Source organism: Bicyclus anynana, unplaced genomic scaffold (genome assembly GCF_947172395.1).
Source record: "Bicyclus anynana unplaced genomic scaffold, ilBicAnyn1.1 scaffold_38, whole genome shotgun sequence".
NCBI classification, from domain to species: domain Eukaryota; kingdom Metazoa; phylum Arthropoda; class Insecta; order Lepidoptera; family Nymphalidae; genus Bicyclus; species Bicyclus anynana.
Window position 1 is genome coordinate 38,695 of NW_026441260.1, and position 18,621 is coordinate 57,315.

Below are 18,621 nucleotides of genomic sequence, written 5' to 3' on the forward strand. Positions count from 1 at the left end.
ACAGTAATTTAAAGTCAAAAAAAGTCCTTAATTGGTTTGGGATTGGTACGTTCAACGTAGGTGGATACACAATCCTTTTTTTTATCTGATAAAGTACACATGGCCACAGATCAAGTTACCCAAAACCAGCATAAATGGAACTCGCGCCTTGCGTATTATCATACTTAGGTAACCCGTCGGAGTCCCGCTTATACTGGATTTGAGTAACTTGATCTGTGCCGTGTGTACAACCGCACTCATATGACTAAACATACAATTAATGAGAAACTGGAGAAAAAAAGTTAATCGTACTCATTTTAATAAAAAGAGTTTTATTCATAAATTAAAAAATCAAATTTTACATCATTCATTTCTTTGTAAATTTGTATCCTGAGCGTTGACATTTCTTTCGCCTGTAGACGATGTTGTTGCTGGGGTATAAATTACGTCATAAGACGTGATATTAAACAAGCCGCTTTCAGTCGAAATAAGAGTTTCATTGTCATTCACTGCAGCAGAACTAATAGCATTGTCGTTAAGACTCGAAGTATCCTGGATTATACTATTGGTTTGGTAATCTTGATTTATCGGTGACAAACTGTCAAGCTCAGTAAAAGCACTAGAACTTGTTGTAGGTATGGGACTGTAGTATGCAGGTTGTGTTTGACTTTCCATTTCCATAACTATATTTAACACTTTTGTTCTGAACATTAGTTTTTGATATCTAGTGAATCTTTTTAATGAAGGCTGCAGAGACTGAAAGAAAGCCAAATCCTCACTTTCTAGCTCCAGTTGATTAGACTTTAAGCATTCTAATAACTGTGCCTCAAATTCAGATGGTGCTTGCTTTTTAGATTTTACTTGTTTTTGTTTTGATGTTGGGTGAGAACTTTCTTGACGTGAAGTATCTGGTTGCGTGGACTCATTACGTGTTTCTAAATTACGTTGTGATGTTAGTTGAGAACTTTCTTGACGTGAAGTATCTGGTTGCGTGGACTCATTACGTGTTTCTAAATTACGTTGTGATGTTAGTTGAGAACTTTCTTGACGTGAAGTATCTGGTTGCGTGGACTCATTACGTGTTTCTAAATTACGTTGTGATGTTAGTTGAGAACTTTCTTGACGTGAAGTATCTGGTTGCGTGGACTCATTACGTGTTTCTAAATTACGTTGTGATGTTAGTTGAGAACTTTCTTGACGTGAAGTACCTGGTTGCGTGGACTCATTAGGTGTTTCTAAATTACTTTGTTCAGACATTTCTTCACAGAGTGACTCTTCTCCAGCAGTTTCCGTTGTACTGTCTAAGAAAGTCAAAATGTCATAGTAAGAATATTTCTTCTTCTTCTTACTCCCAGAGCCGGATGGCTGATTTTTTTCAGATATCTTGTCTTTATGGTAAGTGTCCCTTGCTGTTCGCCAGCGTTGTTGTATTTTCTTGTCTGAAATGACAAAATATAATAAGTAAGTGGCAAAAGTACACACAGTTTCAGATCAAGTTACCCAAAACCAGTACCAATAAACGGAACTTGCTAGGGCCTCGCCGGGCGGCGAGTCGTCTACGATAATAAACAACGCATGAGTCCTGTTTATACTGGTTTTGGGAAGCTTGATCTGTGGCCGTGTGTACAAATCTGATATTAGTTGGATATGATAACATTTTCGGCAAATCATAGAAATCTAACGTAGCTATAGTACTGTAGTTAAAACGAATTAAAAACTTCTAGCGCTAGCTACTTCCGTGCCCTTTCACGGGTATTTATTTTTCTTCTGAAGTAAAATTCGAGCGGTGCATGCTGTCTTATGTCTGATGTCAGCATTATTAATATATTATGTTATCATATTATTAATATATTGTTTTTGTTTTCAGATATTTGGCAACTGGTAATACATTCACTGATCTACACTATTCCTATATGATTGGAATTGCAACAATTAGCGAAATAGTAAGACAAGTTTGTTACATAATATGGATTGAACTAAAGTCTGAATGTATTCCACAGCTTAATGGGATCAAATGGAAAGAAATCGCAGAGGGATTTCTCACATATACAAATTTTCCTAATTGCTTGGGTGCTATTGATGGAAAACATATAAGAGTGATTCGGCCGCCGCACAGTGGATCACTATATTTTAATTATAAGAAATATTATTCTGTAGTGCTCCTCGCAATGTGTGATGCTGATTATAATTTTACATATATTAATGTCGGTACCAGTGGAAGCAACGCCGATTCAACCATCTTTAGAAGGAGTCAATTGTATACGAAACTGGAAAGTAACACGTTGGGTATCCCTGACCCGCAAGAGTTGCCTATTATTTGCCCCGAAGTAGCTTATCCATCTAGTGTAAGAGCAAAGTTGCCGTTCGTGATAGTGGGAGATGAGGCATTTGGTTTATCATCACATATGATGCGGCCTTATGCTCGTGATAATTTACCTTACAAAAAGAAAATATTTAATTACCGTCTGTCCAGAGCTAGAAGGTACATAGAATGCACTTTTGGAATTATGTCAAATAAATTTAGAATATTTCACAGATCCATGACTGTCAAGTTAGATCTAGCACAATCAATAGTCAAGACGGCATGTCTACTTCACAATTTCATAAGGAAACGGGATGGCTACATGGTCATTGTCACAAATGGTTTTACGGGACCACTACCCAGGCAGCAGACTGAAAGTAGTAATACGTCGGCAAGTAATATCAGAGATATATTTGCAGATTACTTTATCAATGAAGGAAAAGTCTCCTGGCAACACCGATATATAATTAATTAACTAAACTCAAAAGGTTTTAGAAGGTTTTTGATGTTATTTGTGAATTAAATAATTATGCTTATATTAATAAAGTAATGATGCTTGTATAAATAAAATAATGAACCAAACACATACCCGCCACTTTTCTTTCCTCTTCGCTCAAATTTTCGTAGTTAGGTGCCAATTCCTTCAAAATATCTCTCCATGCAGCCTCCCTCGCGTCCCTGTTTTTGTATAATTCATTGCGTTTATCCCACAAAACGGGCCGCAGATGAACTTCAATGATTACTCGTTCTGTATCAATTTTCATTTCGGTAGTACAATACGGCGCGTGCGCCCCGCTCGACTCTAAAATGGGCACTGAAGTTGTAGGCAGCGCTTACGCATGCGGATACCCCGCACCGGGGTGACGCCCCGCACAGCGCCCCGCGTCCCGCGTGCGTTTATCACGCTTTACAATAGATACCTATATGAAATTGTTCTTTGCGGATGCTACGCATGCGGGCCAATCCCGCGTGCGTGAGCAAATCCGCGTGACACTAAAAGCGCCCTTAGTATGTAACTTCATTGTACCTATCCTGTGATTGACTGAAGCTGTTAGAAAGGTAGCATCTGTAATAATTTATTTAAAGTAAAACATATTTAAAAAATAAATATGTTTTAACATTTAAGTATGGCCAATATGTTGTAAAGTACAGTGGGCAGGGCTGAACCCATGATCCCTCAGTGTCGAGTCTGACCCCTTTATGGTGTAGCTAGTTAGGCTTCAGCAGATTTATATTCTAATTTGGTAATACTTTTTTCTGATTTAAGAAAATATACTAATCATCAAAACAGTGTCTGCAAGTACTGTACAGGCCGACTGTTTGGATGAGAAGTATATATTTGATTGTTTTTAAGCTTTGTGGTTTCAGGGTTTAAAAAATGTCTAACTGAAAGTCTATGTCTACTGTATTTATTATTATTGTTATAATAAATAAACTTAAAAAAAAACTTTTTTTTATAAACTTCCAACCCCTATTTCACCCTCAGAGGAGTCATTTTCATAATTCTTAGAATTATGAAAATGACACGATTAGTAGTCTAGATACTGTAATAAAAAAAGATACAGTTTGTGACATTGTAGGGGTAAGCACCTACTGAACCAATTTTTAACCGACTTCAAAAAGGAGGAGGTTCTCAATTCGGTCGGTATTTTTTTTTTCTTATGTATGTACAACGATTACTCAAAGACGCCTGGACCGATTCCAAAAATTCTTTTTTTGTTTGAAACGGTATAGTCCCCATTTGGTCCCATTGCCATCATGTCAAGATCTGATGATGGAATCCTGGAGAAATTGAGGGGAACTTTCGAAAATTATATGGGTGTCTAGTGTGTTCATAAACTTTTCCATTTAGTACTTTTAAGCACTACAATTTCATGAAGGTTTAAAGTCGATCTGATGATGGAACCATAAACCAAGGTCAATTAAGGGAACTCCTTAACGGTTTACGGTAGCTACCTTGTGCTTGGGCTTGATTAATTTGTATTGCTGAGAATTTTGTACCAAAATGGGTTGTGACTGTCATTAGGGGTCTGATATATTCATTTGAGATGAAATTTTACACTAAAAATGGAAAAATAATAAAAATTTTAATAAAAAAAATACAACCGACTTCAAAACCTAAAAACGAACCCACTAAACTAAAAAGTGAAAAATAACATCATAATATGTTCTACCTGCTGATCAGTATGAAGGCGGTGCTTAGCCGGTGTTGTCTTAATTTAAGCCATTTCTGACAGGACCACATGAAACAACACTGTCTGCAAAATCTACATCTACAAGATATTCTCACATGGCTTGAATTAATACATCACCGGCTTAGCACCGCCTTTATACTGATCAGCGGGTAGAACATATTATGATGTTATTTTTCACTTTTTAGTTTAGTGGCTTCGTTTTTAGGTTTTGAAGTCGGTTGTATTTTTTTTATTAAAATTTTTATTATGAAGATTATTTTACCAATAAAAATCCACATTTGAGTATTATACGCCATGTATTCCATTCCACGGGAACAGGAATTATGTGGGTGAAACTGCAGGGGGGCAAACATACACAGGTATTATACAGAGTTATTCAAAATATATTGAATTCAAAAATGTATTTTTTACAACTACACTTTCTTGAATAATTTATTAATAGTAAAATGTTAAACTGAAAGCTTTAGTTTAGAAAAATACTACAACAAAACAAACTACGCAAAGTAAGTATTCTTTTATTTTCAAATATCAAAGACCAAATCAAATATTTTCAAATCATTAATGTGTGTATTATCAAAATATTTGCATTTCACAATCTATGCAAATATTTTGATAATACACACATGTATGATTTGACCAGATAACAGGGTCATCAGTACAATGTCCTATCAGCTTTTCTTCAGCAAAGCCTTTGCCATCTTTTCTTCAGCACACCAATATGTTATTCCACTGTATTGCAGGTGCTATTTGCAATATTGGAGTCTGCAGTTATAGGGCATATTCCAAATCTCCTGTAAAGCACAATTGTTAATATTGAGCATATTATAAAATACACATATCACTATTTAGTCTCAATGTAAGTTTAGTTTGTGTACTAAGATAATATAGCGGACAGACAAGCTTCGCTTTGACTCATTCCCTATTCCTATCCTATTCTACTCCCACCCATTGGCTTATCTAGTATTATTTCCTATTCCTATTTGGTAGCTCAGAATCCTAGGATTCCTAGGGTGGGCATGCACCAATGGAAAATGTAAATGTACCTATGAGCGATAACGAAAGAGTTCGTTCACCATAATCATACTTTTAAAAATGAAATTCGATTCCATTTTGCTTAATAGCCAGCAAACTTAAGTAAACTTAACTAAACCACACACTTAAGCCCTGGAACACAGATCGAAACACATTGGATACAACAACATGCAAGATGTCGCAGAAATCTACAACATGATAAGGGTATTAAATATCGTAGGTAGTGAGTATAAGTCGCTGTATAGACTTATCGTCTCTTTGTCTGGTACGTCCAAAGGAAGTGTGTGTAAGACATTGGATGCTGGAAGAAAGATGCTGTTTGATCCCCAGTTCATGGAGGAGTGAGATGTTGTTTCGAAACTGTGTCCAGGATATGCAAGCATTGTTTTCCAACACCACATTTCTAGAGCGTGTATCTTCTTTTTCTCACTTTCTCTCAGAGTCCAAGTCTCAGCATCCTATATAAATCGATTAATAGCACTCAATTAACTTCATTGTTTTGACTTTATAGGTTCATTGCAAAGAATATATTATTTACTACTCTTTCTAAGAGAGTTCATTGTTTACAAACAAAGCACTAAACACTTCGCCAAGTTTCGCCCTAAAAATGCTAACTGTGGACGGGGAGACTGAATTGAGAGATTTAGAATGGAAAAAAATATTAATTTTAGATATTTAATAAAATATAAATTATTAATTTGGAATTTTGGACATCCACAATTTGTCCGTTTTACGATCAAAGGTGACTCAAGACCCATCGTAAGTTTTTGACATAAGCCATGAACATATAACTTTACACAATTCGAAGACAATCGCAAATAACTGTCAAATCATATCAAATCATTCACTCTTCGTATAAAAATAACGATCTAATCGTAATGAACTAACTATGCCCAACCGATGGCTTTCCATTGGCTTACACAATCCGAAGTAGCCGTTTGACAAGTAAAAACGTACGATTTCAACTGTCAAAATCAATCGTTTGCGTTAGACAATTAGGCCCCTGTCTCAGGCCTGGGGCCTAATTGTCTAACGGAGTTCATTGATCGTAAAGTTTATACGATCGGCTACGATCAACGATCAATCGTAACTTTACATTGGTATTGTCTATGGTCGAAATTTTCTTAGAAGTCTTATGAACAAAACAAACCCGTCTTGTCACTAAAATCACATATTTCACTTACGTTATACGTAATTTCTAAAGAACAAAGTGTCTAAATCCTTTATTATACGCGTACAGTACGAATTACACCAAAAACTACACCGAATTTACGATCTATTCACATTTATTTTCTGAAAAACAAAATCACAACGAGATTAATTTGCACAGCTTAACTACGATTACGGCAATTTGACATTTCGTAACGCTAGATTGTCTATGAAAAGCAAGGATGGGTAAATAACATCGAGCGTTAACTTATCGATAAATGATAATGAATGATTCTTTAATAATTGATATGTTGTTAGTTTAAAGATGGAAAATTGATATTTTATAATCATTTTATTTTAAAAAATAGTTTTTTAATGAAAATGTTATACAATAAATATGCTCACGTTATTCTATAGCGTAAAAGATATCTTACGAATAGTAGCATTATTCAAACACTGGTATGGATAACATTAAGTTGTAGCTGTAGAGTAATAATTATGAAGAAGGGTAAATGAGTTTTTTTTTCATGGAAACGCCGTGCTCTATAAGTATTTTCGTAATAATTAACTTTTTTTCTGACTATTTTACATATTTCAAAAATATACATGCAGGGCAGAGTCTACAGTTTTAGTTTATTCAAATACGGTTACCTATACTGGGTGTAAGGGGCATGCTAACGAAAACTTAATCCAGTGGTTCAGTACATGATTCTGAGTCTCTCAGCGTTGAAATTTTTTGTCGGTCTTTTCACGATATTGAAATTTTTTTTACAGTTTTTTTTAACTAATTACAGCTTAGAAGTACTTATTTCATCTATCTCAATACGATTTTTAATAAAAATCGTCAAATCAAGATTTTTAACAAAAACTAGCAATGTAAATTTAATTTGCAAAATGCGCGCGATCAGCTGTTTTCCAAGAGGTCAAATAGGCAGGTCACGACTAATAGGTATATATACAAAGTCACAAACAAACTGCGCGACGTTGTATTGCCGACCGCCGCCGGTGCCGAGGAAAATAATTGCTATCTCTCTCTAAGCTAAGCCACGCGGCGCGGTTAATAGGTATTTTCAAAATATTGAAACTTTAGGTCCTTTCGCTAGACGCTACGCTATTTTTTCTTTAGTTCGTGTTCGGCGGTCTGTTGACAAACAAACCAAAATTCAAAAACTTTTGTGTATGTTTTATGTTCTGTTAGTAGTGATTTTCTGTAACGAATACTCATACAATTGTGTCGTTTGTATTGTGTGTGTTTGTGTGTGTTGACTGAGAAGTCTTGAAATGCTTAGATCAAATCAATTCAGTACTCATGAATATCGTACCTACTACGACGACATAACGTCTCGTAAACGAGAAACAACCTGAAGTAAGTTAACTACCTGTACCTAGTTAAAAACTTGTAAAGTATAAAAAATAGGTATTAGATAGGTAAGTGTAGCCAGCCGATTTGCTGTCGATGCGTACTACCTACATGTACGTACGCAGTAGATTGCGGAGCGTTGTTATCGCATTATTCGCTGTACATTGCGTGCTCAAAATTTTCAAAATCTGAATTTTCTTATTTCCGACGTAATTGGTATTTAAAATATCGTTGTGGAAACTAAATTTAACCTCTTCATGCAGTTTTCGGTATCATGTCCCTTACACCCAGTATGTACGTGGATACGTGCACACTTTTTTGAAGTATAAGCAAATCTTGGACGTTAGTACGTCCCCAAAAGATTAAAGAAAGAGACGGCCGCGTGGCGCAGTGGGTAGTGACCCTGCTTTCTGCATTCACGGCTGTGGGTTCGATTCCCACAACTGGAAAATATTTGTGTGATGAGATTGAGTGTTTTTAAGTGTCTGTGTGTATTTATACATTATATAAGTGTATATGTAGCGTATTTATACATTATACATTTATATGTAGTATATAATTGTATATTAATATTATAATATCAACTATCTTAGCACCCATAACACAAGCTACTCTGTATGCTTACTTTGAGGCTAGATAGTGATGTGTATTGTTTAAGTATATTTATAATAATAATAAAAAAAAGATTACCCCATTTCTTAACCACGCGTACCCATAGGCATAAACCGTGCACCGTTCACCGTTTGTGACACGTGATATTTAATTTCTTAAAATGCACACAACCGAAAAACGTTACTATACGTTCCCTTTTAAGATAACGTACTATAGTAACGGATATTTTAGTTTAGGTATTTCAGTTATAACGATACCTACTTGATATCGTTCCGATGCCCGCCGTTAACTTCTCAACCCTACTGATTGTCTTTGATTCATAGTCGGCCATTATTGTTGTGTAAAAAAGTCATCTAAGAAAATTTCGACCATAAATAAGTTCATTGTATGAAGACCGGATGGTGAACGATGAATTGAAATAATTCATGAAGATTGCGTATTGTTTATGCAAAACGACAGTAAAACTATATTTATAATATTATCAAATTTACGTCAAACTTGAAAATAATGCATATATTTTAACAACGTTTTAATTCTTTTACTTAAAACATTAAAGAAGCATTAATTTTTACGAAAAATATCTACTATTGAAGAAAATAGCGTGAGAAAATGGTACATGCAACTCAAGTAACAAAACGCAATTAACGAATTTAACCAAGGGCTATTTGGACTATTTGGTTATCTCCCTGTTGTCTGTGTTGGCTAGTGTCAAATTAACGTGATATCCTATTAGTCTGTGGTGAAACATAGCATATTAATAACCTGTGGATTAGAAATTTTAATTTATCAAAACAAAACAATAATTTTATTTTTCAGGTTAAAGAGTATATTTAAAAATTGAGCAAAGTTTTACTAATTTTTAGTGGTCTTATGAGCAAAGTTTACTTCGTTTGTGTTATTGTTACTCAAAACTATAAAAGTAAACAAAAAAGAAAACTACCTTTATCTACTTTTGTCGATGTCCATTTCTTAAGAAGTTTCTCATTAAAACAACCCATAACTCCACGTCCACGCCCATGGCAGAGCTAGGGTGGTTAGCGTAACTACAAGTGGTTAACTACAGTTAGCCAACTGAAGAACAATGGCCGATTAATTAGTGGTCGCGCTACTTATCTACTACATGTCCCTGCTGCCAGTTATAGCAATAATTTCTTTGTTGGGAAGTATTTAGCACATCCTGGCTGCGCAAAAGGGGAGGGTGGGCATTACCTCTGTCTCTTAAAAAAGTCCGCATGTTATTTTTATCCCAGTGTTAATCTCTAAGTCTCTTATGAGTCAGCACTAATATAGGTTTACCTAAGTGTGTGATGAGTGACTTCACAAGCAGACTTATTATTAAAGGATTTGAACAGTTCTTTAGGGTGTTTTATTCCTGGATTGCTTCACCAGCCAACAACAGTGTCATAATAACAATGGGTCCGCAAATTCAAACCATTCAAAATCCTCTACTGAGAGCAAAATGTTACTCTTATTTTTTTATTCTTTACAAGTTAGGCTGAAAATCCACAACCCTTTCAGTTGCTACATGTCATCGCACCGGAATGCTAAATCGCTTGGTCTCAATTGGTCCAGCCGGGGATCAAACACAGGACCTCCGGAACATTAATTATCATTAACATCTGATAGTGGTATATTATACATTATCACCATAATATTACCAATCCACATTGGAGCAGGTTTTTGTTTTATTCTTTACAAGTTAGCCCTTGACCACAATGTCACCTGATGGTAAGTGATGATGTAATCTAAGATGGTAACAGGCTACCTTGTTAGGAGTAGGAAGGCAATCCACACCCCTTTTGGTTTCTACATGGCATTGTACCGGAATGCTAAATCTCTTGGCAGTACGTCTTTGCTGGTAGGGTGGAAACTGGCCGAAGCCTCCCACCAGCCAGACCTAAACCAATTGAGAAAACCTCAATCGGCCCAGCCGGGGATCGAACCCAGGTCACCACTGTTAATGTTTTTCTCTCAAAGATTCTATCTAAGTTTTAGTATAAAATATTAATTTTTTATTTAATTTCAGACTAAATTGATTACTATGAACAGACCATTACGATGAACCACTGATATTGACACAGAGACATGAAGATGAGTGCTTTGACAACAAGACTGACTAGCTGAGCCAGCTTTAAGAATTATGTGGTGTGTGGTGTGTGTGTGTAATCCCAGGAGCTCTCTATGTCAGCCATCCATCTATATTCTTACTCATTTTTGTTAATTATAAAATAAATTTGATTATTTATAGTATGTAACTTCATTGTACCTATCCTGTGATTGACTGAAGCTGTTAGAAAGGTTGCATCTGTAATAATTTATTTACGGTAAAACATATTTAAAAAATAAATATGATTTAACATTTAAGTATGGCCAATATGTTGTAAAGTACAGTGGGCAGGGCTGAACTTATGATCCCTCAGTGTCGAGTCGACCCCTTTTTGGTGTAGCTAGTTAGGCTTCAGCAGATTTATATTCTAATTTGGTAATACTCTTTTTTTCTGATTTAAGGAAATATACTATTCATCAAAACAGTGTCTGCAAGTACTGTACAGGCCGACTGTTTGGATGAGAAGTATATATTTGATTATTTTTTCAGCTTTGTGGTTTCAGGGTTTAAAAAATGTCTATCTGAAAGTCTATGTCTACTGTATTTATTATTATTATAATAAATAAACTTGAATTTTTTTTTTTTATAAACTTCCAACCCCTATTTCACCCTCAGAGGTGTCATTTTCACAATTCTTAGAATACTAGTAGTCTAGATACTGTGATAAAAAGATACAGTTTGTGAGATTGTAGGGGTAAGCACTGAACCTACTGAACCAATTTTGAAGATTATTTTACTAATAAAAATCCACATTTGAGTATTATAGGCCATGTACTCCTTCCCACAGGAACAGGAATTCTGTGGGTGAAACTGCAGGGGGGCGAACGTACACATGTATTAAACAGCGATATTCAAAATAATATATTGAATTCAAAAATGTATTTTCTACAACTACACTTTTTTGAATAATTTATTTAATTATTGTAATGGTAAAAAAAAATATTAATAGTAAAATGTTAAACTGAAAGCTTTAGTTTTGGAAAAGACTACAACAAAACAAACTCAGCAAAGTAAGTATTCTTTTATTTTCAAATATCAAAATCCAACCAAATTAAATATCATCAGCATTTCACAATCTATGCAAATATTTTGATAATACACACACATTTATGATTTGAACAGAACAGGGTCATCATTACAATATCCTATCAGCTAAAAGCCTTTGCCATCTTTTCTTCAGCACACCAATATGTTATTCCACTGTATTGCAGGTGTTATTTGCAATATTGGAGTCTGCAGTTATAGGGCATATTCCAAATCTCCTGTAAAGCAAAATTGTTAATATTGAGCATATTATAAAATACACACATCACTATTTAGTCTCAAAGTAAGTGTAGTTTGTGTACTAAGATAATATAGCGGACAGACAAGCTTCGCTTTGACTCATTCCCTATTCCTATCCTATTCTACTCCCACCCATTGGCTTATCTAGTATAATTTCCTATTCAGTAGCTCAGAATCCTAGGACTCCTAGGGTGGGCATGCACCAATGGAAAATGTAAATGTACCTATGAGCGATGACAAAAGAGTTCGTTTGGCATAATCATACTTTTAAAAATGAAATTCGATTCCTTTTTGCTTAATAGCCAGCAAACTTAAGTAAACTTAACTAAACCACACACATAAGCCCAGGAACACAAATCCAAACACATTGGATACAACAACATGCAAGATGTCGCAGAAATCTACAACATGATAAGGTATTAAATATCGTAGGTAGTGAGTTTATGTCTCTCTAAGGATATGGACTTATCGTCTCTTTGTCTAGTACGTCCAAAGAAGTGTGTGTAAGACATTAGATGCTGGAAGAAAGATGCTGTTTGATCCCCAGTTCTTGGAGGAGTGAGATGTTGTTTCGAAACTGTGTCCAGGATATGCAAGCGTTCTTCTACAACACATTTCTAGAGTGTGTATCTTCTTTTTCTCACTTTCTCTCAGAGTCCAAGTCTCAGCATCCTATATAAATCGATTAATAGCACTGAATTAACTTCATTGTTTTGACTTTATAGGTTCACTGCAAAGAATATATTATTTATTACTCTTTCTAAGAGAGTTCATTGTTTACAAACAAAGCACTAAACACTTCGCCAAGTTTCGTCCTAAAAATGCTAACTGTGGTCGGGGAGACTGAATTGAGAGATTTAGAATGGAAAAAAATATTAATTTTAGATATTTAATAAAATATAAATAATTATTTTGGAATTTTGGACATCCACAATTTGTCCGTTTTACGATCAAAGGTGACTCAAGACCCATCGTAAGTTTTTGACATAAGCCATGAACATAAAACTTTACACAATTCGAAGACAATCGCAAATAACTGTCAAATCATATCAAATCATTCACTCTTCGTATAAAAATAACGATCTAATCGTAATGAACTAACTATGCCCAACCGATGGCTTTCCATTGGCTTACACAATCCGAAATAGCCGTTTGACAAGTAAAAACGTACGATTTCAACTGTCAAATTCAATCGTTTGCGTTAGACAATTAGGCCCCTGGACACAGTTTCGAACAGTGTTGCCAGAAGGTTACTTTTGTAACCTTTTAGGTGATTTTTTGACTGTATTGGTAACTTTTAGGTTACATTAATAAAAAGGTTACTTTTACGTGATATTTCGGAATTTTTAGAATTAACTTACAATTTCGTATATCTAAAACAGAACGGTCGTTAAATCAACAAATGCTCAAGAACTCATCGATGTTTCTGTGTCAATCTCACTTTAAATGAAGACGTTACAATTGACGTTGCGAAATAAGCAAGTTGCAGCCACATTGAATTTCTTAAAAAAATCAAGTATGAATTTAAGAAATTAACGTCTATTGTTTTTTAGATCCTTGCTCTTTAATTGTATTTTTCTTATCCCATAAGTAAAAGGCAAACAATCAGGGCCTTACTTAAGATGATTCTATTTACTAGTAAAATCTCCTTCGGTTTGTAGTAATTTAGTACTTGGCTAGTATTCGTAAAAGACGGATATTAAAAAAAAAAACAAAATTACTTTAGCCCCCAGAGGCTGAAATGGTGGTTTAGCCATGCTGTTGAACGCAAAAAGCAAGAGTAGTTAGTCAAAAGGTTACTTTTTACACAAAAAGGTTACTTTTTTAATATTTCGGGTAACTTCTCATAAGATCCAACTGGCAACACTGGTTTCGAAACAACATCTCACTCCTCCAAGAACTGGGAATCAAACAGCATCTTTCTTCCAGCATCCAATGTCTAACACACACTATCATTGGACGTACCAGACAAAGAGTCCAGCGACATAAACTCACTACCTACGATATTTAATACCTTAACATGTTGTAGATTTCTGCAACATCTTGCATGTTGTCGTATCCAATATGTTTGTGTTCCAGGGCCTATGTGTGTGGTTTAGTTAAGTTTGCTGGCTATTAAGCAAAAAGGAATCGAATTTCATTTTTAAAAGTATGATTAAGCGAACGAACTCTATCGTCATCGCTCTTAGGTACATTTACATATTCCATTGGTGCATGCCCACCCTAGGAATCCTAGGATTCTGAGCTACAGAATAGGAATAGGAAATAATACTAGACAAGCCAATGGGTGGGTGTAGAATAGGAAAGGAATAGGGACTGAGTCAAAGCGAAGCTTGTCTGTCCACTATATTATCTTAGTACACAAACTACACATAAATAGTGATGTTTGTATTTTATAATATGCTCAATATTAACCATTTTTACAGATTTGGAATATGCCCTATAACTGCAGACTCCAATATTGCAAATAGCACCTGCAATACAGTGGAATAACATATTGGTGTGCTGAAGAAAAGATGGCAAAGGCTTTTAGCTGATAGGACATTGTACTGATGACCCTGTTATCTGGTCATATCATAAATGTGTGTGTATTATCAAAATATTTGCATAGATTGTGAAATGCTGATGATATTTGATTTGGTCTTTGATATTTGAAAATAAAAGAATACTAACTTTGCTGAGTTTGTTTTGTTGTAGTCTTTTCCAAAACTAAAGCTTTCAGTTTAACATTTTACTATTATTTTTTTTTACCATTACAATAATTAAATATATTATTCAAAAAAGTGTAGTTGTAAAAAATACATTTTTGAATTCGATAAATTTTGAATAACTCTATATAATACCTGTGTATGTTCGCCCCCCTGCAGTTTCACCCACATAATTCCTGTTCCCGTGGGAAGGAATACATGGCCTATAATACTCAAATGTGGATTTTTATTGGAAAATAATCTTTAAAATTGGTTCAGTAGGTCCAGTGCTTACCCCTACAATTTCACAAACTGTATTTTTATTACATTATCTAGACTACTAGTAATCTAAGAATTATGAAAATGACACCTCTGAGATAGGGGTTGGAAGTTTATAAAAAAAATATTTTTTTAAGTTTATTTATTAAAATAATAATAATAAATACAGTAGACATAGACTTTCAGTTAGACATTTTTTAAAGCCTGAAACCACAAAGCTTAAAAATAATCAAATATATACTTCTCATCCAAACAGTTGGCCTGTACAGACAGTTTTGATGATTAGTATAATTTTCTTAAATCAGAAAAAAGAGTATTACCAAATTAGAATATAAATCTGCTGAAGCCTAACTAGCTACACCATAAAGGGGCCAGACTCGACACTGAGGGATCATGGGTTCAGCCCTGCCCACTGTACTTTACAACATATTGTCCATACTTAAATGTTAAATCATATTTATTTTTTAAATATTATTTACCGTAAATAATTATTACAAATGCTACCTTTCTAACAGCTTCAGTTAATCACAGGATAGGTACAATGAAGTTACATACTAAATAATCAAATTTATTTTATAAATGACAAATATGAGTAAGAATATAGATGGTTGGCAGACATAGAGAGCTCCTGGGATTACACACACACACACCACACACCACATAATTCTTAAGCTGGCTCAGCTAGTCAGTCTTGTTGTCAAAGCACTCATCTTCACGTCTCTGTGTCAATATCAGTGGTTCATCATCATAATGGTCTGTTCATAGTAATCAATTTAGTCTGAAATTAAAAAAAAAATTATATTTCATACTAAGAGTTAGATAGAATCTTTGAGAGGAAAACATTAGCAGTGGTGTCCTGGGTTGAATCCCCGGCTGGGCCGATGGAGGCTTCGGCTAGTTACCACCCTACGGGCAAAGACGTACCTCCAAGAGATTTAGCATTCCGGTATGATGCCATGTAGAAATCGAAAGGGGTGTGGATTGTCTTCCTACTCCTAAGAAGTTAGCCTGTTACCATCTTAGATTACATCATCACTTACCATCAGGTGAGATTGTGGTCAAGGGCTAACTTGTAAAGAATAAAAAAAAAACCTGCTCCAATGTGGATTGGTAATATTATGGTGATAATGTATAATAGGTATATCACTGATGTTAATGATAATTAATGTGCCGGAGGTCCTGTGTTTGATCCCCGGCTGGACCGATTGAGACATACGGTGAAGAGATTTAGCATTCTGGTGTGATGACGTGTAGCAACTGAAAGGGTTGTGGATTTTCAGCCTAACTTGTGTGGCGCTTTGCCCTGATTGTTTAACCCCATATAGTATAAGCCTGAGAGCTATAGGGCCAGCGTCAATTAAATAAAAAGAATTGATAGATATACAAGTTTGAGAACTCACATATTATAGTAGATTGCCCAGCATGTAGGTGTGTCGAGGAACTATGATCTGCTCCGCATGAAACTGCTCTCCTAATCTGAGGTTCTATCACCGCAGCTGGTTTCTGGAAAGTGAAATAAATCCGGGCAAACACAGCAACTCGGTACTGTGTCTGCCGGCTGTAACACTGACCTTCGAGTTACTCTAGGCAACTAAGGTAGTGTTGAAGCCCTAGATATAGGTTGTCCTGACCGTAACGTGTTATCTACATATGATTCATGAATTTATACTTTGTTACAGGGGTTAGATCCTATAGTTTCCTACATGACCAATTTGGGAAATCGTTGAACGGAGCGCTCCTACTTCCTTGTCTGTCAACGTCTGTGGCCTTTAAGGCAGTGGGATTAAGAACGACTGTGGACTTATGAGTTCTGCCTTTGCTTTCCTCTGTACGGAAAGAACTGTGGTCTCACGGAACTGCCACGACTCTCTTCCTTGGTGGAGAGTAACTGTGTGGACTTATTTGGGGGACTAGGTTGCCGTGGTTCTTAATCCCTTTATATCTAGAAGAGATAATGTGGCCTGCGATACAACCTTTCTAACTTACCGACCCATTTGCTGTTTATGCAGCGGATGCGGGGCCCGTTCTCCCATTCAGCGTTTCTGCTCAATGAGAGAACGTCGTAAGTAGGGATCTGCATGGATCCCAGCCGTCCGCGACGGCGTTCGTGGGTCCACTTCTACCGGAGACAACGGCCGCCAATCTCGGTAGAAGAACCAACAAAGAAGCCCAACATGGCATACTACATTCTATTCTACCCTAATATAAAGACTTGGGGGCGGGACAATTTCACTCATCGGTATCTTTTCTTAGTGTGCACGGCCAACCTGGCTAGGCCCATTTCTCTATTGTGGGTCCCTCTGAACTGATTGTATATGTTTAAGGGACCCTTGGTTACCCCCCCAACGCGTGTATTATAATTAGATAAATTCAATCCCTTAAAATCACATAAATCTCTGGAAGTATTATGATTAACTTGATACACATTTAAACCTTTCATATATTTAAAGAATATTAAGGGAATAGTTATAGGAAATATCACTTGTGAAAAATTATGAGAATCAATCTATAAACTAGGGACTCACGTTATGATTGGAGTTCAAGCTGCTACCTGCTGCACCCAGCGTCACCGACAAAGTGAGGAATCCCACCGCAACAGTTAATGTTATAGTTCAAACTGTCGTACACTTCCGACGATGCGTTTAGAAACTTACCTTTAATCAAGTACCTTTGACAAGTTACTAATCTAGAATACGTTCGGAAACTTACCTTCGAATCTCAGACTTCAGACTTGGCAACCCTGTTGACTTTGTCGGTCACTCTGAGTGCTATCCTCTGAGCTCCTCTGGGCTTCCTCGATATTACTATTAATTTTCGTGACATCATTCACGACAACTTGTAAAGAATAAAAAATATAAAATAAAAGAGTAACATTTTGCTCTCAGTAGAGGATTGTATATCTAAATGCCTAGATAAACTAACTCTGCAAACCCATTGTTATTATGACACTGTTGTTGGCTGGTGAAGCAATCCAGGAATAAAACACCCTAAAGAACTGTTCAAATCCTTTAATAATAAGTCTGCTTGTGAAGTCACTCATCACACACTTAGGTAAACCTATGTATATTAGTGCTGACTCATACACTGGGATAAAAATAACATGCGGACTTTCTTTAGAGACAGAGGAAATGCCCACCCTCTCCTTTTGCGCAGCCCGGATGTGCTAAATACTTCCCAACAAAGAAATTACTGCAGCAGGGACATGTAGTAGACAAGTAGCGCGACCACTTATTAATCGGGCATTGTTCTTCAGTTGGCTAACTGTAAGTTAACCTGTAACCACTTGTAGTTACGCTAACCGCCCTAGCCCTGCCCTGGGCGTGGACACTGAGTTAAGGGTTGTTTTAATGAGAAACTTCTTAAGAAATTGACATCGACAAAAGTAGATAGAGGTAGTTTTCTTTTTTGTTTACTTTTATATTTTTGAGTAACAATAACACAAACGAAGTAAACTTTGCTCCTAAGACCACTATACTCTATAAATTAGTAAAACTTTGCTCAATTTTAAAATTCTCTAACCTGAAAAATAAAAATATTGTTTTGTTTTGATACATTAAAATTTCTAATCAGTGTTACCAACTCTCCAAAATATTTATCCCTAAACTTTGTAAAAAAACCCCTAAAATCGCCTTAAT

The 18,621-nt window shown here is 35.6% G+C and overlaps 1 protein-coding gene and 3 long non-coding RNA genes across 4 annotated transcripts; 1 reads left to right on the plus strand and 3 right to left on the minus strand.

Moving 5' to 3' along the window:
• Positions 1-342: 342 nt before the first annotated feature.
• On the minus strand, positions 343-3,075 carry LOC128199799 (uncharacterized). The gene is made up of 3 exons (XM_052890966.1): positions 2,871-3,075; positions 759-1,418; positions 343-410 (listed from the first exon to the last, which is right to left on the minus strand). Exons 1-3 carry the CDS (start codon positions 3,043-3,045, stop codon positions 343-345), a joined length of 903 nt encoding a protein of 300 aa, XP_052746926.1. The 5' UTR covers positions 3,046-3,075.
• Positions 3,076-4,975: 1,900 nt separating this feature from the next.
• LOC128199805 (uncharacterized) lies at positions 4,976-6,833 on the minus strand. The gene is made up of 2 exons (XR_008252347.1): positions 6,693-6,833; positions 4,976-5,267 (listed from the first exon to the last, which is right to left on the minus strand). It is a non-coding gene; the product is annotated as an uncharacterized LOC128199805 (long non-coding RNA).
• Positions 6,834-6,973: 140 nt separating this feature from the next.
• On the plus strand, positions 6,974-11,309 carry LOC128199802 (uncharacterized). The gene is made up of 2 exons (XR_008252344.1): positions 6,974-9,827; positions 10,656-11,309. It is a non-coding gene; the product is annotated as an uncharacterized LOC128199802 (long non-coding RNA).
• Positions 11,310-11,741: 432 nt separating this feature from the next.
• Positions 11,742-17,683, minus strand: LOC128199804 (uncharacterized). Its single transcript, XR_008252346.1, has 2 exons — positions 16,387-17,683; positions 11,742-15,764 (listed from the first exon to the last, which is right to left on the minus strand). It is a non-coding gene; the product is annotated as an uncharacterized LOC128199804 (long non-coding RNA).
• Between the last annotated feature and the right edge of the window lie 938 nt (positions 17,684-18,621).

What these genes read in the sequence shown, in the direction of transcription:
- LOC128199799 (XM_052890966.1), bottom strand. Translation starts at nt 3,045, where the DNA reads ATGAAAATTGATACAGAACGAGTAATCATTGAAGTTCATCTGCGGCCC. An exon ending in AGAGGAAAGAAAAGTGGCGG is followed by an intron (nt 1,419 to 2,870) that starts GTATGTGTTTGG and finishes TTGTCATTTCAG; the next exon opens with ACAAGAAAATACAACAACGC. An exon ending in TAATCAACTGGAGCTAGAAA is followed by an intron (nt 411 to 758) that starts GTGAGGATTTGG and finishes TTTATACCCCAG; the next exon opens with CAACAACATCGTCTACAGGC.